This window comes from Cimex lectularius, unplaced genomic scaffold (genome assembly GCF_000648675.2).
Source record: "Cimex lectularius strain Harlan isolate CLEC.00 unplaced genomic scaffold, Clec_2.1 scaffold176, whole genome shotgun sequence".
NCBI classification, from domain to species: domain Eukaryota; kingdom Metazoa; phylum Arthropoda; class Insecta; order Hemiptera; family Cimicidae; genus Cimex; species Cimex lectularius.
Window position 1 is genome coordinate 456,151 of NW_019392891.1, and position 23,736 is coordinate 479,886.

Consider the following 23,736-nt stretch of genomic DNA (forward strand, 5'->3'; position numbering starts at 1 on the left):
CACGAGTACAGCTTGTGCTTTAGAGAGGTTGCCACGCCCTCTGGGCTACACCTTTATTTTGCGCCCTGACACCCCCCTTGTAACCAATGGTTGGGAGGGGGTCACAGGAGAGAATGAAGGAACCTGGATTGAGAAAGGGACGTGGATGGGGACTCGAGGTGGACCGCTTCGGCCACATTATACCACCCGTCTTGGCTGTAGTTTCACATTGAGTGGGCCTTAATTCCCTGGATGGGCACTCCTTGGTGGTATTGGTTAGGTGCTATTTGTATAGTCTGATGACCGAGTTCAACAATTATCCGATTTCCTTAGCATTGCTAATATCAAGATGGCAGTTCGCAGGGTGCATACCGTATTTCTGCTTTCAATGGCTCTATTCGCTATGTTGTCAAAAGCTTCTTCTATGTCCATGAAGTGATAATTTATCTACTTGCTCTACCAATTCGTTCAGTTCAGAATGTGCAGCTCTTTCGGTAAGCAAGTTTTTCCTTATTGACGGCTATTTTACAAAATGATTATCTTTAATCTTTTAGCCTACAACTCTAAGTAGCATGACAAGAAGTAAATTCGTCATAAATGGACAATGATTTAAAACAAAAGCTTCTGTTGTAGATGTGAATATTTGTGCTTTGACGTGCGACTAGAAAAACAGATGGAAACGATAGAATCAATTTAATTTTAAGTTGATAATATAATTAATATGTTGTAAGTACCCACTTCAAGTTTAATATGTAGTAATATTATATGTTCAGTTGTAAATTTTTTGCATATAAAAGAGAATGGTTTATATTTTGATTTATCAAAAAAAAGCTCCGCCTATAAAGTCCGCACATTGACTAACTACACTCAATAGTTAATTTTTATAAACCAAATAGTTTTGGAATGCGTTTTTTTTTAAGTGTCGAACTTGTTTTAAAAGCTTGCTCACCCTGATCGTGTGGCTAGAATACCCACATTGTCAATAAATGTGTTAAATTGGAAAATTTTATTTTTGAAGGTGCTTGAAGCTCCGATGAAGGAGATAGAAGAGAATATCAGAAAGAGAGAGAATTTGACTGTGAAAGAAACCAAGTTCCACTACGTGAACACGATCAGCAAATCGAGAATCGAAATCCTCAAGGCAATCGAAAATTACATAAACGAGATTAAAAAAGAAGTGAAACATCGGATTTTTTGCAGATTAGAAGTAGATTTTGAGACGCTCATGAAACCGCTTTTATTCCAAGGCCTCCTACTCATGCTAGAGCGGGAGGTGTCAGTGAGGGTTCGCTATTCGGACATGCACAAAGTTAAGAGTTTCTTCGATTCCGCAGTTCAATTTTATTATAAGAAGACAAACGACGAGTTGAAGATCAAGATCGATGAATTATACTTGCTGGAAACCGAGAGAGGTCGGATGGTGCTTTACAACAAAGGCAAAACCGTTATGGTGGTCATGGACCTGCTGGAAAAAGTCGACAGGGTCGGAAGCCGTATCCTGCCCATTTTGCTTAAAAATATTCTCGCCGGTAAAATGACGATGTCTCACGTCAATCGCCAAAGCGTTCAAAGCGACACGAATATAACTTCCGTCAAAATGGTCCTCCCGCCGAAACAGAAATCGCCCACATCAGCCAAAAAATCCGAAACGATCGATGAATCGGAATTTTTGCCAAAACAGATTTCCTTCGGTCTCGGGATATCGAAGAGTTCGACTTTCACATCTGTGCCCTCTGCGTCGCGCAGGTCACCGAAAAGGCAATGCAGCAAGAGTAAATCTAAAAAGGAAGTAAGCGGAAAAAGCGCACACGACAATCGAGAAGTTCCGACTACGAGCAAAACCGCGATTCAAAACACGGACACGGAATGCGGCGATGATGATATTTATCGGCGACGGAGATGCTGCAAAAAACAGCCGAGCAATTTGGCCATCGTTGATTACGAGCCGAAAGAAGTGATCCCCAACTCGAATTTTGGCAGGATCGATTTTCCGAATTCGCCCGCAGCACCGAGAAAGAAATCTTTCATTAACGAGGGTGCCGATGTAGATCCGATCGAAAGCGAAATTATTTCGTTGAATTCAAAAATGGCCGATGGTGATTCGGCGCACGGTTCGGTGCAAAAGAATGTACGGAAATAAGAAAACAATAAAGTCTTGTCTTGTTCAAAATCGTCTAATGTACGAAACCTTGTAATTTTTAAATATAAGCTATGTTTTATAATATATTTTCTCATTGGATTCTATAAGATAAAGACATTTTACTATTTTTGTACTACTTGTCGAAAACAAAGGTGAGATGAACTTTCTGTTCTAGAACTCGTTTCGACCCATGCGTTCCCCATGTCACACAGAAGTCGATGGTGCGATAGCTTCTCGAACTCACGTCTGTATTCCGTGTATGTCCGTGCATCTTTGTGATCAATAATGGATCTCGTAATCGTTAGTAGATAGCAAAAGGAGGATCGGAATTGAATGAGCGTAGAACTTTGGAGGATCAGCACAGAGGCAGTTGAGAGAGTGGTTTCTTTGTTCACGAGCCTCTTCAATCATGCACTATAATCTAATGATTTACTTATTTTAATATATTATGACACACTGATGATGTTTATGTACTGGGTCGAAAGGATTTCCCATTTCAAAAACTTCCTGGGTCGATACGCCCTAAAACTTGACTATCAGATATGCTGAGTTTATTTTCTTCTCCTGACTTATTACTATGTTTATTTTATTACGCCGCTGTTTGTTTTTTATTGCCAATGATCTGCAATATCAGTCAATTAATATACAAAGGTCAGGGCATCCCTTTTTTAACGTAAGTAGTGGGTTGGCTGTTTTGGATATTTTAGATAATTTTAAGAAAATATCCTACGAAGAAAATGAATATTTTACCAACATTACTACAGTTACTGATTTTACAATATAAAATATCCCAAAATTTGATTGGAATTTGGATGCCGAATCGCTTTAGAATGCACTTAGAATGGATCGGGTATGCCGGCCGATGCACCATCCGACAAATGTGCAAATGGTTCTTTGAAAAGAAGTATTCCACCCTCCAACGGACTGGTTGAAAAAAGAAAAAAAGGTAATTTGACAGAAAATAATTTCCGAAATTTCGTGAAACAATATAAATTATTCGAATATGCAACGAGTTTGAACAACAGCAGCAATGACAGATACGAAGTAAAAAAAAATCGACAAAATTTTAATCTTTATGGACGAGATCGAAACCGTTCAACGTCCGCCCTCAAGAATTTATTGATGCACATCTCAATTCCAAAATCTCGACTGAAACTCCCTCCCCCCATATGTTGTGAGCTGTTATGTAAAAATAGACATTTTGTCTTAGCTCAAAAAAATTACATTATATTAGTTTATTCACTGTAACTCTACAGTGAGGAGAGAGGTAGGCTTTTTTGGAAAACAATTTTTTTTAAATTAATGATTATTCGGAGATCGTGTGGTGCGGTCTGGTGTGACGTAGGTTTTAGGAAAACATTTTCTTTATCGTGCCAACGTTTCGACCCTGGTTGAGATCATCTTCCGGGCAGAGTGTGTTTTCCGTGTAGATGTGTCATTCTTCTGTGTCGTGTTGAGAGTGCCCTGGTGTGTTTATTTTAATTATTGTTAGGAACGGTTAACAATGGTTAGTGGTTTGTTTACACTTTTTTAAAAAGTGTTTTCTCCATATTTCATTGTCTCAGTAATTACATATTCGGCCAAATGATTAAGTGGTTTGTAGATATATTTTATAATCTATTGCGATTAATAAAATTAATATGTTTGTATAACAAATAATCTTATTTTATTAATTTGTCATTGATTTATCCTCGACTTTTGAAAACAAACATTATTTTTGGAAGTTTTGCATTGTATCTAGTGTGGCACCTCGGCCTCAGTTTCTAATTAAAACGTTTCTTATATAAACATCTTTTCAGAGCGATGTTTTAAAGTAATTGGCACAGAATTTGTACACATGACGACGATCAAACTTGTCGTAGCATAAGGAAATATCCTAGGACCAATCCTCTAGACCGTATACACTTCTACTTACACATCTCATTACGGACTGGTGCTCTCTATAGTAGATCAGTTTGAACGAGCGAAAAAACCAACAATGTTTAAGCTCAAACATCAAATAAACCACAAAGTAAAACAACCAACCAAGTTCGCTACCTTGGTCTTTACGTAGATAGAAGACTTAGAATCAACGTACAAGAATAAAACGACAAGACCTTAGCAAAAGATATGAACTACTCAAACATCCACTGCCACCAAAACCAACTCTAAGCATGCATAACAATGTACCGCTTACAACATACTCATCAGACCGATGTGGTCAAATGTGGTCGAAATGTGGAAGTTAACCTAATCCCCCAACATCCAACGAATCCAATCATTTCAACCTTCCTACATCACCGAACAAACGATCCATAAATACCTTAAAATTTCATGCGTGAAGGATCTTTTCTGAACACGCTTCCTCAGTATCCACCTAAACACTTATGATTTTTACTGGTTAGGAACTGGGGAGCAAGGTTAATTTCGGGATCCCAAAATCTTCCTCCAGTTCTGACTGAGTTTTTGTGTTCTGACACAAGAACTTTATTTACACAAATGATTTTTACACGTTTATTGATATTAAATAAATGTCTTCGTAGGTAGGGGGGAGGGCGAGCGAAGAAAAAGAGGTCCTGCCTACCTTTCGCGAGGTGGTCCTGTGTCCTGGGTTGGTCCCGTCCGGGAAACGTCTTCCTTTCTTCCTTTCTCTCCTCTTTCCTTTCTCTCCCTTTCCGCAATCAGCCTTTTTTGTCTTCCGCCGTCCGGCAACCTTCAGGTTAGGGAACAGAATCCCCCTCTCTCGTCCTTTTTGGCATATATCCTTTTTCCCCCACTACCGGTGGATGTGGACGCTCTCCATGGGCAGAACCGACCTGGGAGGGATAGGCGAGAGATGGGTGGTGATGAAGTAAAAAGTGTAATTTGTGAATAAGTTGTCTTTATTAATAACAATAATAATAATTACAGGAACTTCAAGGACCGAAACAAGAGATAGACAAAGAATTTCTCAAGAAGTGCACCGCTGCTAAGCGTGAGACGAAATTGCATCACAGCAAGGCCCTCCAGTCCGCGCGTATCGCGATTCTCACAGCCGGAGAGAGATTGATGGAGAAAATCGTGAAAGAGGCTAAAGAGAGACTGCGCGAAAACTTAGCCACGAACTTTTCCAAGTACATGCAGCCGTTGCTGGTCCAGTCGGCGCTTCGTATCTTGGAGCCGGACATCTACCTCAGGATCCGACCCTCGGACGGCCGAGAACTGGCGAAGATGACGGACATAATTGAACACAAGCTGTACAACATCTCTGGCATCAAGTTCAAGATCTACTACCTAGACAACTACCTGGACGAAGACGACATCGGAAGGATGATCGTGTACAACAAGAAACTGAACGTTTTCGTCAACAACAGCCTGATCAACAAGGTGGACGAGGTCGCGAAGAGAATCCTAGCTCCGTTAATAGCTTCATCCTTGATGAAAAAAGGCAGGCACGAACAAAACTTCAGGAACATGATGAACATGAACGTGGCTGATTCCGCTACTGAAAATTGTTCTGGTATAACTGCTATATTCAAAATAGCAATGATTTAAACGGATCTGTGAAATATGTGATTTTAAATATATACCTTCAACACCAAATTTAATTTTTCAAATTCAAAATAGCACGAATTGTCCAGGGAAATGCAAATTAGAATAAATAACACCAAAAAAAATTTAAAAAGTTACATAACGCGTTTAGCATAAAGCATCGCCTGAGACAAAATGATGAGCTTTAAGTAATAATTAAATTCATGTCCTTTTAATAAGCAAATCGAAAAGATTTATAAGAGATAAAACAGAGAAATTTTACAAACTGCAAGTGGTCCTTCTTCTCACGCCACGTCCTTCTAGCAGGCAGAGGAAAATTCGGGTCGACAGACTTATATCAGCTCTTAATCTAAATGTATTTATTAGCGCGAATTTAGCGAGCGACCTTTCATGATCTAGAAGAATAGCCAGGTAGTGTGAACGAAGTCTGGTATGAAAATGTAATTTATTAACTTAAATAAAGGGGCTTGCTTATACACAATTACCTCGAGGAATAGTGAGTACTCTGATTTAGAGTCGATGAAGTCTGGTTGGCAAACGTAAATTACAATCGGGAATTTAAAAACCCTTATCACCGATTTCCCCGTTGAATATTGACTACTTGAGAACAATGTGAATGTCGTCTGGTGTATGAATGTAATTCACTAGCGCGAATGTAGGGCTTATCCACATTTACCCGCAGGAATATGGAGTACTCTTGGGTATGGTGAAAGATTGTGGTGTATGGATGTAATTTATTAGCCCGAATGGAGATGCTTATGGTTAATAACCCCGGGGAATATGCTCTGGTATAGTGTGAATATAATTTATTAGCGCGAATGGACGTCCTTTATTCTAACTACGCTGTGTCATATCGGGTACTCTGGAGCAGTGTGAACGTAGTCTGGTGGGCGAGTGTAATTTATTAGCGAATTGTGAGGTTTATCTCAAATTCCCCCGTGGCCCTGAGGAATATCGAGTACTCTAAAGCAGTGTAAATGAATCTGGTGTTTGAATATAATTTATTAGCGCGAATGGAGGCGCCTATGCCCAATTATCATAATGAATATCACGTACTCTGCGATAGTATAAATGTAATTTAATTGCGTGAATGGATGGACTTTATTCCATTTACCCTGAGTCATATGGAGTTCTCTGGGGCAGTGTGAACGTAGTCTGGTGGACGAGTGTAATTTATTAGTGTGAATTGTGAGGTTTATCTCAAATTACCCCGTGGCCCTGAGGAATATCGAGTACTCTAGGGCACTGTAAATGAATCTGGTGTTTGAATATAATTTATTAGAGCGAATGGGTGGACTTTATTCCAACCACTCTGAGTCACATCGAGTACTCTGGGGCAATGTGAACGCAGTCTGGTGGGCGAATGTAATTTATTAGCGCGAATAGTGTGGTTTATGCCTATTTACCCCGTGGCCTTGGTGAATATCGAGTACTCTAAGACAGTGTGAATGAATCTGGTGTTTGAGTATAATTTATTAGCGCGAATGGAGGCGCTTAATGCCCTATTACCATGATGAATATTACATATTCTGGGATAGTATAAAAGTAATTTATTTGCGTGAATGGATGGCCTTTATTCCAACTACCCTGAGTCATATCGAATACTCTGGAGCAGTGCGAATGTATTCTGGTTTGCGAATTTAACTTATTAGCGCGAATGGAGGCGTTTATTCCAAATTACCCGTGGCCCTGAAGAATATCGAGTACTCCGGAATAGGGTGAATGAATCGTGGTGAATTTCCCTTAAGAAGTACTCCTTATTCCACCATGATCGTCAAAGACCCAACATTGATGATGGGACAGGTGAAATTTTATTAACGGGAGATGGAGATTCAAAATAGAGACAGAGAAATCACACCGACCCAACACTTAAGATGGCGTAATGCCGAGATACTGACAGATCGACATAGATGGATTAAAATAATCGGTAGAGGTTCAAATTTGTATTGTTATCTTGCAACTGTTACTGAACAGTAAACAACTGTTAAACAAACAAACCGCAAAAAGAAAATCCCTACAAAAATTCGGATGGCATCTCGACTATGCTACCCTTTTTTTTAGAGACTTTCGTTTCTCTCATTTAAATGTCTTGAGCTTTGTAAATTAAATTATTTAGCGTTACTATTGTGTAATTAGTTAAGAAAACTAAAGTTTCTGACAATGTTTAGCATTCAGGCGACAGCTCTTTCTTTACTTCTATGCTCATTTGAGTTAAATGCGCTATTTTCGGTGTCAAAAAAGTGCTAAGCTGGCCATCTTCATTAAGGCCATTTAACTTTGTTTGTAGTATGAGTATGTCGTAACTTTAATGTTACTCAACATTCAGCGTCGGCACCTCTCGGGTAATTACCTTTTCTCACCTTCCCGTGGGCGTTTAAGCCGGGCAGACCAAGCAGTTTAAAAACTTTGCAAACCAAGCAGGGTACCGAACAAACCACTACGAATCACATGCTCGTTTTTACCCGGAAAGGGGAATTTGTCCGATGACAAAATCCGTCGAAAATCTCTGGCCAGCACGTACGTTCGAAAATCTGACATTTCCGGCCGAGCCTCCCACGTGAAATACTGGCCGGGGGCGAGGTTGAGTTACGGGTGTCGAAGGGTGGGCTCTGCTACCATTATGATGGGACGGGGTGATTTATTATTATTTAGGGCACCTTGGTGAAACATTATGTTGCCCCGGGATGAAGTCGGATCAAATCGAATTTTCCTATTTTTCCTCCTTTTCCAGGCATTCTTCCCTTCCCGATTTCCTATTGTTTGTCCATGTCCAATCATTAACACGCATCTTTTTTTATGTTTTCACATTCTAATGTTGAACAAAATCCAATTTTAAAATCTGTAATGCGTGGGCTTTATTGCAAAGTTTTGCTATTACAAAAACATACACGATGCCGAGTGTAAAAGATCCACCTTACAAAACTAATTTAACGTCTATCTAGTCGTAAAAATAAAAATTCGAGTTTTGAAGGTTGTTATGATAATGGCATAGGCTGAGAAGCTGTAACCGGATGTAAGGAAAGGGGATGATCCCTGGGGATCGTGAATGTTACAATAAAAGAAACCTGTTACCGACTGCGGGCGGCGTCTTCTTAAAAAGAGCTTAGCCTTTCTGAATCCTTATTGGATTACTCGGGATGAAAAAAGCTACCCAAAGATACTTTGACCAATCGGCCAGGTCACAAAACAATTATTAGTAATAGAATTGTAAGTCACGGTAATGAATTCTATTCTGAAGACACAAGAGAAATATCCGTTTATTTAACACTATCTACAAAACAAAATGTTCAGATTTTTTTCTCCCCAAGTTTTGAAAATAACTTATGTAAGATCCATATGAGATTGTGTTTTGGCATGAAATTTGTTTCTGTAAAATTATCCATTTTCAATTTCATAAATAACCCTTTCTTTAACGTATTAAAAAAATATTTTAAAAAAATACAAGAGATGGTCTCAAATATAAGCATATAAAGTAAAATTTCCGCATATTTAAGATTTTTTAATATCATGGTGCTTTCAAAAAATTAAGTAGAATAATAATAAAAACATTGTTAGTTGATGATGGTGTTTATTGAAATTCACAATCTGTCAAAGCATTGTGAAATTAACAACAACCAAAATAACAACTGTTTCCATCGTAAAAAATTATATTCAATAAAATCTAACAAAAAATGTTTTTTTCTTTTAATTTTAGAATTGTTTTTTAAAATATGAAATAATTCGCTTCTTAAACACAATTTTTTCTCCTCAAATTGGCTCTTTGTCGCCACAAATTAACCCTTTCTAACATCAAATTAATCGTTTTTAAATTTTCGTCGAATTATTAACTTAATTTCAAATTAACTCTTTCTTTAAACAGGTAAAAAAACTCGAGAGTTGGTATCAAAGATAAATATGTAACATTAAAATTTTCAAAATTTACACCATTAAAATTCGATGATAGTTTAAAACATAAACGTGAAAAGTAAAATCCCTGTAAATTTGGGATTTTTCGTAATTTGTAATTAATTGGGAAATTTCACATTAAGGTTTTTCATATCGAATGATGAACCCAATTTGTATTACAAAAACAAATCTCAAATTTACAGGAATATATTTTACATGTTTTTTATTTCATACCATCTCTTATGTTTTCTAACGCTTAAAAGAATGAGTTCATAAGAAATTAAAAAGGTTAATTTTTAGTTAAACTAAAAAAATAATAAATAGAAAAAACAGTTAATTTAAAATTAACAAGGGATAATTTAAAGTTGAAAAGGGTTTAATTTAACCCTTTTTAAACAATCGTAAATTTAAGAGTAAAAAGAGTTAATTCGAAATTTAAAACAAGTTAATTTGAATTAAAAAAATGTTTAAATTTAAATTAAAAAGGGTGTGAAAAAAGTTTAATTTGACGGAAAAAATCTATTATAAAAACATTGCTGAGCAAAAAAGAAAAAATATTTTATTTTTATATTCGAAATTTTCAAATGATTTTGAAACGCTCAATTATTTTATACTAAAAATATTAAATAAATAACTAATACTTTATTTTTTATTCTATTTTTCATTTTAATTGTAGTTGATTTTTATATCGTATTTTAAGAGCATAATTTTTTTGGTACAAAAAATCTGAAATTTACAGGAATTTAATTTTTCATGTTTACATTTATACCATCACCTAAGTTTCTCTTGACGAACTCCCGCTTCAATCATCCTGGTCAGCCTATACTCGCTATTTCTGTTTATCAGACGAGATTTAGCCATATTTAGTAAAGATTTTCTTTGTCATATCTGAAAGCACTTCTAAGCTGAATGACCATTTAATAGAACACTTCATGCCAGAACTACTATACAGGGTGCTGTTTTTAGATGCCCGGCTTAATTTCTCTTGAACCAATGACACTATGAAAAAAATACTTGTTTAATATTTTTTAGTATAGTTTCAAATTTTTACCTTTTTAGGAGAAAAATTATACAGCGTATCTCAGGCCCAGTTCACCTTCAAAATTTCAAACATCACCCTATATATCCTGACAAATTATTTTAAAAGAATTTTTACGCTTGCAATCGGATTTTAAATTGGTCAAAAAATGACAAGACTATGGCAGCCTAATTTTTACAAGGAGCTGGTGCTAAAAAAAGTGTAGTGGAAACTTATGGTTACCACGGTACCCGATAGCTGTCACTACCGATTTTGGAATAATCCCGCTTTCCACTCTAGAGCGAATCAGAGCAGAGCCAGTGCGTATATAATGGGCAATGCCCCACTGGCTTCAGACTCGTCAACCCGACGAGGTCTCACTCATACCCTCAGAGCAGTCAACCCGACGAGGTCTCACTCGTACCCCCAGACTTGCCAACCCGACGTCTCACTCATACCCTCAGAGCAGTCAACCCGACGAGGTCTCACTCATACCCTCAGACTTGTCAACCCGGCGAGGTCTCACTCGTACCCCCAGACTTGCCAACCCGACGTCTCACTCATTCCCTCAGACTTGTCAACCCGACGAGGTCTCACTCATTCCCTCAGACTTGTCAACCCGACGAGGTCTCACTCATTCCCTCAGACTTGTCAACCCGGCGAGGTCTCACTCGTACCCCCAGACTTGTCAACCCGACGAGGTCTCACTCATTCCCTCAGACTTGTCAACCCGACGAGGTCTCACTCATTCCCTCAGACTAGTCAGCCCGACGAGGTCTCACTCGTACCCTCAGACTTGTCTACCCGACGAGGTCTCACTATTCGACAGCAGACTCATTTCTTCGACGAATGAACCACTTTCGACGATGGCAAGGGTACTCTCAGCGTTAACCTCGAACTCGCTTTCTCAACATAGCCGATCTGGCTACAGGCAAACAGCTGCACCAGAGTCCTTTCAACCGATGTAGAGTCAGTCAGCTGACTCACGGCTCCGGATCTCAGCCAATTGCTCTCTGTACCAACAAGCACACACACTCGGTCCCGGCCTCCATACATCGTTCCAAACTACACTGGTCCTTGCCAGAGCCACCAAAAAGCTCCTAGTCAACAAAAGACCAAACCTTTTCATCTTTACACAAGGCTGGCAGTTCTTGACTTTTTTTAAAACTTTTTGCCATAACTTGGTCATTTTTGTACCAATTTAAAATCCGATTTCATCATTATTTTCAGCGCAAAAAATCCTTTAATGATTTGTCAGGATGTGTGGAGTCAAATTTGAAATTTTCAAGGTGAACTGGGCATGAGATACCCTTAAGTACTTTAAGTTAGTAAAATATGTTTTTACTTTTAATCACATTTCAAAACATGTTGCCACAATTTAATATTATAAGTGAAAATATAAACGGAAGATTATCTTTTCCGACCTGGTTACACCTTAAAACGGGTTATCGTGTTGCAATCTATTCTTGAACGGATTGGGAAAATGAAGTGGGTTTATAAGACGTATCAAGGCTGATTTCAATTTCCATTCCCCTGGCCAATTTGGGTAAAACAAATTATACCCTCGTTTTAGCCTGTAAGGGACGTAAATAGAAAGAATCCAATGTAGGAATTTCAATCGCGATCGAGCCGCGATGCGGGGAGACAGTTATCAATGAGCTAAGAGAGCCGTGACTCGAATCTGTGAAAGGGTTACAATTCGATCCCGCGTGAGAAGCTTCGTCAACTTCGGAGACCGGCACAAATCTCTTGATTCTATTCTCCAGGCGATCCGAAGTCCCCCTTACTGCAGCGTTTTTGCCTGTTCAAGTTTTAAAGCTTCGGGATCTCCCCACTTTTGAGCATTACTCGACCTTTTTTGTTATTTTATTTTTATTTTACGAGCGTTCGCGCAAGAGCAGAGGTCCTATCAACCCTCAGGGGACGGTGTTTTTGAAAAGAAGCCCGTTTGTATGATCAGGTTCGAAAGCAGAGCCGTTGGATTCGAACCCGGTACCTTTACCTTACAGTGATGAGCGCCGTGCCAACTCCTAAACCGTTGCGGCCACCGACGCCCCTTCCCTACTCTAGCTTTTATTTAATTATTAATTATAGGTTATAATCAGTTTAAGAAATTACACTCCTTGCAAACGAATTCTAGGAGTAATTTTATTTTAATTTTACATTTAAGAAATTTTTGTATCAATTTTTTTAACATATTATAAAATAACACTAACAACAGACACAAATGGACAGACAAGATAAAAGGGGACAAGATAAAAATACAATTGCTTTCTTAGCATTCACGCTTCCCCAGGGTATTAGCTATTCCTCGTTGTAATTGGGGATATGCCTCACCATTTACGCTAATAAATTAAATTTACACACCAGACTTCGCTCTAATTGCCCCAGGGTGCTCGATATTCGACAGAGTAATTATAGCCCTCTATTCTATAAATTACACTTTACATTACCCTATAGTACATATACAATGAGGTTATTGGGATATGCCCTTTCCATTGATACTAATCATTAACGAACCAAACTTCGTTCGCATTACCTCAAGTATTCGATTTACCTCGGGATAATTGGCGGTACCCCATCCATTCACGCTAATAAATAACAATTAATTAAGGTTTTTAGTTGAGATAAAAAAGTCAATGGCACGAGCCGGCTTCGAACCCACGATCTTCGGCTAGATACGCCGCTGCTTTACCACTTGAGCTATCGTGACCTCGATCCACTCGGACATCAACTTCCTATCTCAACCCCACCTTTTGAGTTTTCCCTCCGTGGCCATTTCATTTGTCGCCGAGAATCCAATCCGATTACACGACATTTAAAAAATGGCAAAAAAGGAGGGAAAACTCAAAAGGTGGAGTTGAGATAGGAAGTAGTAGTAGCTACTCAATATTTGGGGATAAGCTTCTTCATTCACGCTAATAATTTGCATTCACACTTCCCCAGAATACTCGATATTTTTCGAGGTAATCGGGGATAAGCCCGTTCATTCACGCTAATAAATTACATTCACACGTTCAGTCATACTACCGCAGTACTTGATATTCCTCGGCGTAATTTGGGTTAAACCTCACATTCACGCTAGTAAATAACTTGCACACTGTCATTTACACTACCCCAGCATTTCTGATATTCCTTGAGATAATTGAGGATAAGCGCTTTCAGTCGAGCTAATAATTACCTTCACACAGTCATTCACACTACCGTAGAGTCTTAATATTCCTCGGGGTAGTAGAGGAAAAGCCCCTCAATTCACGCTAATAAATAACATTCCCACAACAGACTTGGTTCACACTAACCCACAGTACTTAATATTTTTCGAAGTTTTTGGGGAAGACCCCTCAATTCATGCTAATAAATCAATGCAACACAACATTCATTCTTAATACCTCAGAGTACATGATATTCCTCGGGGTATTAGGAGGAGAACGACTTCATTCACGCTAATAAATTACTTTTTCATCTCCACAAAGACTTTAGATAGAATAATAATACTTCAACTAATAAATTGCATTCACACATTCATTCGTAGAATACTTAATATTTCTCGGAGTAATTAGCTCTATAATATATAATAATTAACTCTATATTTAAGCTTATAAATTACTTTCACAGATCAGACCTCGTTCACACTACCTCAGGGAACTAGCTACGAGGGTATTAATGGGGGATATGCCTCTCCATTCACGCTAATAAATAACATGCACACCCCTATTCTCACTACCTCAGACTACATGACATTCGTCGGTGTATTTGGGTGAGAAGACCTTCATTCACGCTAATAAATTACATCCACACATCAGACATTGTAACAGCTCAATCGGTTAGAACACTGGCGTATGAGCTGGAGATGGTGTGTTCGTGTAATAAGTAGTATAAATCAATTTAAATTTAATATAGAATCAAATTTTAATCAACAAAATAAATTCTCACCGGACAATATTTTGGATGTTAGAAGAAATAGAAGACAAGTCCGTTATATGACTTTAGCGTATAATTTTTCACTTCCCAACGTTAACAGCCGAATAGATGTATGTTTTGCTATACATAGGTTGTAGAAAGAAATATAATCGTAAAGAAAACGGAGAATAATGAAGGTAAACAAGCTACTAGGTATGGAATGGTCTGCTGGGATGGAAGGTATAGCAAGGAGAATAATTTACGCAATGATAAATCGCCATACTTTTTATATAATGCGCCACTTTTGAAAAAGTTTTCCCTGACAACATAACAGAAGATGGTACTAAGTAGACTGAGTACAACAATCGTTTTTCGTCTCGGGGGCATTCCTTCAAACCAGATATTTTCCAAAATACGGAAAATATTTCCAACTGGAACGTTATTTCAAGCGATAGCGCGTTTCCCGTTATTTAAATTGTCCGGCTAGTGTTGAAAACATCAAACTGATTAAATCTGTCCTGTTTCTCATTAGACCTGCCATCGCCATCGAGAAGAGGCGGCCAGATATTGTCGGTTTCCGCGGTAGCACCGTACCAGTGGGCGTGATCGTTTAGATAAAATGTATAATTTAATCGTTTATATTCCGCGTTTACTACCGGGCCTTCGGTAACGATCTCATATTTCAAATTCTCCGGTAAATCGGCCACAGCGATTTCTCACATATGCGGTAGCTGTTAATAAAAATGCCTTCTCATCAGCCCTTTTGCATAACCGAATTTTAATTGGTTGAAATATTTGCAAGAAAAAAGAATTTATTCCATTATTCGCAAGATAATTTTTTTCTTGAAGCGTTTTGAACTAATTATGTATATATTTGGTCATTCCCAACGATTTTGGTCTGCATATCCTCGTTGAGTTGGTCTGTCTAATACGTTTCGGCATTTCGTGTTCTTAGTGTTGGCTCTGCCTTGATGCTATTTTAGTTGCCTTGATATTAGTTACTTAGTTCAGTTCAGACAGTTAATTTTGCCTTTCAATTATCTCGGCATCTGACCGACCCAACAATGAAATTTTTTTGTGCCCTAGACCTTTCATTTTTGGGTTTATTTTGGATACTTCAGCATGAATTTAAATTTACCACAATTAATTAATTTTTATGATAATACTTTTTACGCAATCCCTCTAGGTCAAGGAATATTAAAAAAATCTAAAAAATTCAGGATTTTTCTAAAGATTTTGTAAACCAATTAGCCCTAAATCTAGTGTTAGGGATAATAAATCCTTTTCGCATCAGGAAAAAATAAATTCGTATGGAAATGGGAGGTCAAATAAATTTGTAATACCGGTACGCCACGTTGTGGTGAGATAAACGTAGTTAGTAGTTAATGTTCATTTTTCTGATCCAAAATCTCAAAATTATTTACAGATTCACTAGTTTTCGTGGTCCGCTTGACCAATTAATATCTTTCAAATAATTAAAATATTTAGTTGAGTTAAAAAAGTCAGTGTCACGAGCGGGATTCGAACCCACGACCTTCGGCTAAATACGACGCTTTGAAAAAGCGCAAAAAGGAGGGGATATTCAAAAGGTGGGGTTGAGATGGGAGGTTAGTGTCCGAGTGGATCGAGGTCACGATAGCTCCAGTTGTAGAGCAGCGGCGTATCTAGCCGAAGGTCGTGGGTTCGAATCCCGCTCTTGACACTAACTTTTTTTACTCAACTAAAATCCTTAATTAATTAAAAAATTATTTACAGACTAGGACAGTTCACAGTTGATATAAAAAAAATTTGCTCTCGATTTCGCATTTTACTTGTCTTAAAACCCTTTCACCTTACATTGTAAAATGTTATATCACCTTTTTCGTCTTTTTCAGGTGTAGTTACCATCAGGATTTAACAATCTCTGCGCTAAGGGATTCTAAAAAGGAAGGAGATTTCGCTAAGATAAATTTCCAATGAAAATATTTCATAAGCCATCTTTTTATTCGAGCGGGGGTGTTGCGAGAGGTAAACTGGCCGAGTTGGAAAGAAGGTACTCAAGGATCAGCTATCGTAAAGAAGGGGTTTTAAGAGTCGTCCTGAGGGCCGTAAAACCTCCACGGCTTTAGGAGTCTTTTGCCTGTGGGGAAATCTCCGTAAGTCTGGACGCGTATATTATGCTTGACAGCTTCAAATTGTTTTTCCCTCGCGTTTTTAATTCGAAGGAGTAGAGAAAAGTTGGCCTTAAACGCGACGAGATGGCCTCCGGGAAAACACGAAAAATTGCGTACAAGTTTTTTTTTAAATATGCGTAGATGAGAAAATTGAGACGATATCTTTTATAATATTTTCAATCAAATTCAATATATTGTTTCTCGAAAAGTTGATCCGTTATTTATGCTTTGCCTAAGTACCATTTATATTAGGATTTTAGAATAAATGTCGTATTTCCACAAAAAAAAAAAAAAATCTCACTTCAATTTACTATTTGTACATGCGTAGATTAAAACAATCAGTTTTTATTGGTCTAGGGTTTCATTATTCAGGATAGAATATACAGGATTATACCGTGTTTCACCCTCAACCGATGTCCTCCGAATTTTTCAATCGGATACGACGAACCACCGGCTTACAATATTAATCGAATCGTCTTTAGTATTTACAACTGGATTAGGCCGGACGGGAATTTGCTTGTCAAATACCAAAGTACAGAAGAAAGTCAATAGCGAAGATAAACTAGAGGTATCAGCCCTTCGTCATCCACTTTGCATAGTAAGTTGTCAAACGAATCAATTGTTGACCGATCGACGTGACCGAATTTAACAAACAAATTCTTACAAGATCAAGATGAAAAAAGTTGAACATTTTGCATTTTAAAACGCTAATGGCATACAACGGGAAATTTCTTACATTAAAATGATCTCAAAGCCTAATAAACATTTAACCTTATTAGTTTACCCGTTCCTTCTAAATTATTCGAAAAAATAATTTACAAAAAATTAACTCTATTGCTACTTTAAACATCTTACCAGACCATCAATTTGACTTTCGAACCCATCATTCCACTACTCATCAACTTCAAAGAGTTACAGGTTTCATTTACTTCATTGTAACGAGCAGAAACTGTGCGCGACTGGAGTGTTTCTGGATGTTAATCAGGCCTTCGACTAAGTATGGCATGAAGGATTATTTTACAAATTAAATTCACTAGTTTGCGGAGTCCGTTTGACCAATTAATATCTTTAAAAACTTAAGGTTTTTAGTTGAGATAAAAAAGTCAATGTCACGAGCGGGATTCGAACCCACGACCTTCGGCTAGATAAGCCGCTACTCTACCACCTGAGCTGACGTGACTTCGATCTACTCGGACACTAACTTACCATCAATTAGTGAATTGAATAATTTAAAATAAGTTAAAACCATACATTGGTGAATTATCGGAAAAGGTTAGTAAAATTTTTAAGCAAGAAGGTTTAAAAATAGCTTTTAGAAGTATGGGTTCACTTAAAAACATCTTGTCAAAACCTAAACACAAGGTAGACAACTTGGCAAAAAGCGGGGTTTACCAACTCAATTGTAATGATTGTGACGTTAAATATATTACACAAAGCGGTAGAGAAATAAAAACGAGAGTAAAAGAACACTTGCCTAAATCAAGCAAATTTTCGGAACTTAAGGACCATCTAAAAGAAACTAAACATAATTTCAATTCAAATTTAAATACAACAGTATTACATAGTTTCAACAAAGGGAAAGTACTAGACTGGTTTGAGAAATTTGAAATTAAAAAATGTAAAATTGAACATGGTAATAAATGCATTAATAATATAACAAATTTTAAATATGTACATAAATAATATTAAAGTCCAAATAATTAACTTAATTATTTTAATGGTTATTATTTTTATAGTTATTTAATAATATTAAGGTATCATTCTAATTTTCTATCTTTTATCTTTAATCACTAATTTATAATTAATTTCTTACTGCATTTACTATTATAATATTTATTTGTGTTATAATTTCCGCGTTTCGTACGTTCAAATTGAGCGCCATTAAAAAACCAGCTGCTAATTGGAACGTCGCGTTGGCGGGGGTATCAGCTGGTTCACTTTTCCAATTCATGTCGAGAGACATGGTTGTGGAAGTCCTTCAACCTGATGAAAATGGGCTCGTAATCCGGATCGTTGCAAAACGACTTACTGTGAGTAAGAACTATCTTGTTAAAAAGGATTTAGTTTTTACTGCCAAACTTTCGACTTATTACATTTTATTAGGTTTCGTGGTCTGCTTTTTGCCAAATAAACTCTTTTCAAATAATTAAGGTTTTGGTTGAGATAAAAAGAAGGGAATATTTTAAAAAAGTGGGGTTGAGATTGGAACCGAGGGCCGAAGTCACGATAGCTCAAGTGGTACAGCAGCGGCGTATTTAGCTGAAGGTCGTGAGTTCGAATCCCGCTTGTGACACTGACTTTTTTATCTCAACCAAAACCTTAGTTAACTTTCGAAGTATTTTAATACGGAATTCACCTATTAAGTTAGTCTGGATAGACCAATTCACAGTCCTTGGAAACGTTGGGAGAGTCGGTCTTCAAGGAAACTTGGGATCGCCTATAAAATACCTTGATCCAGAGTGTTCGTGAGTGATAAAATGGTCGATATTTATAATACTGAAAATATAAAAATCTAATAAATCATCGGTTTTATGAAACAAAAATGTATTAATCACAGGATAATGCTGAAAAAGATCTACCAAAAAACCTTTGCTAAAATTTCAGTGTAATTTAATATATATTGTTTGGGCTTGGTTGATTCAATATAAAAGATGGTAGTCCAACGAGCGTTTTTCTGTCAAATTAACACTTGTTAATTGCAAATTAGCCCATTATTCAAATTCTTATAGCTTGGTTTTGTTATGAAAGTATGTAAAGTAAAATTCGTCCATACTAGCAATATTTATAATTCAATTAATTTAAGGTTTTAACTTGAGATAAAAAAGTCTGCGGCTGAGATGGAAAGTTAGTGCCCCAGGGGATCGAAGTCACGATGGCTCAAGTGGTAGAGTAGCGGCGTATCAAGCCGAAGGTCGTGGGCTCGAATCCCGCTCGTGACGCTGCCATTTTTATTTCAACTTAAAACCTTAAATTAATTGAATGATATTAATTGATCAAGCGGACCACGAAAAATAGCGAATATTTATAATATAAAATTGGACTCTTAGTAGACCGCATGAAAATGATTTTACGTTTAACATTTTAATATATAAAAAGTTAAGTTTTGTATATAAAATAGTGGGTATTGAAATAAATGGTCAATTAAAAATGAAAAAGAGTTATTTTAGCCTTCTTAATTTCAATTTTTTTTGTGGAGGGGAGGGAGGCTATAAGTTTATTTTACCCATGCTTCAGGCTTCAAGAGAGGCTTTTAATTTCAAAAGAACCCTTTTTATATTCAAATGAAACTTTTGTTTAAAATAACCGTTTTTAACTTCAAATTAAGGGTTTTAATTAATTATATACAATTATTATTTCAATTATAATTTTTTTTCACCTGTTATTTCGTATCAAAACTAATTATATATTTTTTTAAATTCTGCAATTCATTGAAAATGTTTTTATTTTTGTATTTCATATCAGTCCTTGCTCTGAAAAATTTAAAACTTTATAGATTTTAATAACTATTAGCCTGTAAAGAAAATTTCTCTATATTTGCGATTTTTTTAAAGTTTAAAAAAATTATACTCTTAGAAGACCGTATGAAAATTATTTACGATTAAAATTAAAANTATATCCAATGCTGGGGGAAAAAAATCCTACGACTAATATTTATTGTGGTACGAGTGTAGTCTATGTTTAACATAATGTATGAGTCCCTAGTGTATTTAATAAATTAAATAAATAATAAACATAAGTACATATAAAATAAATGTAAATACGTACATAATACATATGCACACACACACACACACACACACACACACACACACACACACACACACACACACACACACACACACACACACACACACACACACACATATATATACCTACATATTTTTATAACAAAACTTAGAATAAATAGGTAGTAATAAATAGGTACATAAATACATGAATAAATAAATAAATAATTTACAAAGAATTAAAATAAATTAATTAATTAAATAACTAAGTTAGGCGTTAATAAATTTAAGCCTCGGCTTGAGATCCCATAGGGTTTTGTGTTTGGCTCTGGGTGCACGTTTTTGTCCGATATCTTGAATTAATCTTCTGGCGTTACCAGGACATCTATCAAAAAATCTTTGACAATTTTTTTCTATGAACTCGCGCAGAAATTGCACTCCGGAGTTTGTGAGGAGTTCATCTTGGTTGCTAATGGGTTGTTAGTGCATAACCTTAGGAACTTATTTTGGGTTCTTTGCAGCTTTTTATAATTAGTGTTACAAGGTAAGCCCCAAGTAACGCATGCGTATGTCAACACTGGCCTTACTATGGTTTTGTAGATGAGCTATTTGTTTTGAACGCTCAAGTGGGTCTCTCGACAGAAGAGAGGAAAAAGTATTTTTACATGTGTTTTTCCTTTTTGTATTAGTTCATTGATATGTTCTGTAAACGTTAATTTTGCATCTAGCCAAACACCGAGGTATCTTATTGAGGGAGACCAGTTAATTTCTTCACCATTACGGTGAACTTTACGGTCTGCAGTTGGGCGTTTTTCGTGAAGAGTATGGCTTCAGACTTACTCCTTTTTACACTTATTTTCCACCTCGTAAAGTACCCGATAATCCTCTCCGCTGCCCTGCTCAATCGGTTCACTATAGCACTCACCCTCCATGTTGATGTGTAGAGCGCTGTGTCATCAGCGAACAGGGCCAGTTCAACGCCAGGGGTTTTGGGCATATCATTTATATAAATGAGGAACAGAGTAGGTCCTAGAACAGAGCCTTGTGGTACTCCAACAACAACATTATCAACCCGTGATTCTACGCCTTGAATTGTTATTACAAACTTTCGTCGGGTAATTATATAAAATTAAATATAGAAATTAATCGTGCTTTTATTTCATTTTCATTATAATATAATTTGAACTCAAAAAGGGTTGGTTTGAAGTGAAAAGTGTTAATTAATATTGTTTTACTACAAATTTCTTTCATCATTTTAATTTTTTTTAAAACTTAATTAACCCTTTATACTTTCAAATTAACCTTTTTAATTCCAAGTTAACCAAAGACGCCCGGAATTTTTCTTGAAATACCTACATTTTATATCTCCTTTTCTGAGAGTTGCCTTTTACGTTCGAGTTTAATGTTATAAAGAAAGAGTTAATTAAAAATTAAAAATGGGTAATTAGAAAATAAAAAGGGTGAATTAGAAATTTGAAAAGGTTTAGTTAGAAATTAAAAATCGTTAATTTGAAGTTAAAAGACTAATTGGAAATTGAAAACCTACAAGCCACTGGCTGATCGATAAATTACAATTTTTTTCCGAATAAGAAACGTTTGACTTTTTACTTTCTTAAATATAGTTAACCTTTCTGATTTAAATGTTAATAAACTTTTTAGTCGAATATTGCCTTGTTCGTTGCTATTGAGTATTTCTCTTATTCACTTTTAATAAACTTTTTCTAAAAGCGACCTAAATCACAGACTTAACAATTAGTTGGTTTTTTTCAGGCTCTAACTTACAGAGAGGGTAATCTCGTATCTGGAAAGCTGGAAGCCCTGGTGGAGCATATGGTCCCCACGGCGGATTACTACCCGGACCGGGCGTTCCTCTTCGCCTTCCTCCTTACCTCGCGACTCTTCGTCAAACCTCACGAGCTCCTCGGCCAGATCGCCGCCAGGTGCCAGGAGGACATGCTAAACAGCAGCAAGGTGAGAAATTTGAATATCACACGATAGATCCATGGAATGCGAGTTTGATTAAGAAACCAAAGGTTTTTGACAGTAGGACCATGGTTAAGAAAAAATAAATACGACCTTTCTGTTAAGTTGCTTAGTGGTGATCGTTGGCGATGACATTGTGCTGGTAACTTCCTCCTGGAGAACAAGTTAAATAAAAAACTAGTCGTTTTGTCAAAATTATGACTTTTCCTTCTCGAAGTTGGGATAGTAGGTCATCTCAACAAAAACAACAACCAGTTTTTCTTTCAATCCAAACATTTCGGATTTATTTTAATACTTCCTCAGGTGAGTTAACGCAGTGGTTAAAACAGTTATCGTCAGTCATTAATATTTTGTAACGGTTTATTTTAAAAAAAGAGCCAGTGTGGTACATATTTAAGCCTTTCAAACACCGAACAAACGTTATAATATTTTGAACCTGACTAGATTCTTATCACAACCTATCATGTGACGTTTCAACCTTTTATCAACATCTTATCTCAGACCAACGAATTAACATTAAAAAACCACTGAACAGTTAAAATTACATTTTTCTTAAAAATCCACTTTTAAACAACAATTTTTATTTATTTTATTAACAACATTTAACAATTATTATCACATATTTTATGTTTCCTCCAAAGTTTAAAATTGACTAGATTATTTTCTATTTCTATTTCTATAGATTTTTTAACAAATTAAAATAGCAATCACTTATTATATCACAGCCTTGACGGTAATTAACAGACAGTTTATATATTTTTATGTAAAGGGCCTCCAGGAACTTTCGTTTTTTACTATTTCGTTCCTTTGTATCAATACTAACATCATCACAGAAAAATGTATGACCTTCAACAACTGCATGCTGTGCCAAGGCAGTTTCATTGTTTTCCCTATTTTGCACTGTATATTTATGTTGATAAATTATATTCTCTAGGTATTGTTTGGTTTCACCATAGTATACTTTCTTGCAGTCTTTGCAGTCAATTTTTTATACCAGGCCTGATTGTAGTCCTTTCTCAATTTTATCTTTTAGCTGTGATTAGTACTTTTTAAGTGCATTACTGTTTTGGAAGGCCAACCTAACTAGAGGGAACTTCTTTTCAGACAACTTCTCAACTGTTACAATAACCCTTGGACGTAAGGGAAAGTGACATAGGACATTTCAAAATCATTTTCATCTTTTAGGTTTTCCGAATTTTTGTTTAGGTTTATCTTCCATAGATTGTTATTGTTTATAAATTTATTTACCATTTTTCTCGGGTACCCAATCTTTTTTAAAATTTCCAGAACCAGTGTTTTGTCTTTATTGATAACACCTTTCGACGACAAATTGAAAACTCTTTTTAGTAATCCAATTAGAACATTAACTTTAGTTGACCATGAATGGGAACAACCTGTATTAGCAGGTTCGATGCCCTGGGTTTTGAATACCAACTCGTACTC

General features: G+C 36.4%; 1 protein-coding gene across 6 annotated transcripts in view; it reads left to right on the forward strand.

The window, feature by feature from the left end:
- Positions 1-23,736, forward strand: part of LOC106674187 (ras-GEF domain-containing family member 1B-like) — a 358,252-nt gene that overhangs the window by 203,711 nt on the left and 130,805 nt on the right. For 4 of the 6 annotated variants that reach the window (XM_014406767.2, XM_024229102.1, XM_024229101.1 and 1 more), the window contains one exon: positions 22,081-22,281. In XM_014406767.2, coding sequence (XP_014262253.1) covers positions 22,081-22,281 — 201 coding nt within the window. Of the gene's footprint in view, positions 1-997; positions 2,185-14,151; positions 14,290-16,306; positions 16,568-22,080; positions 22,282-23,736 lie in introns of those variants that run through there. The other 2 variants (XM_014406771.1, XM_014406770.2) reach the window with 2 other exon arrangements.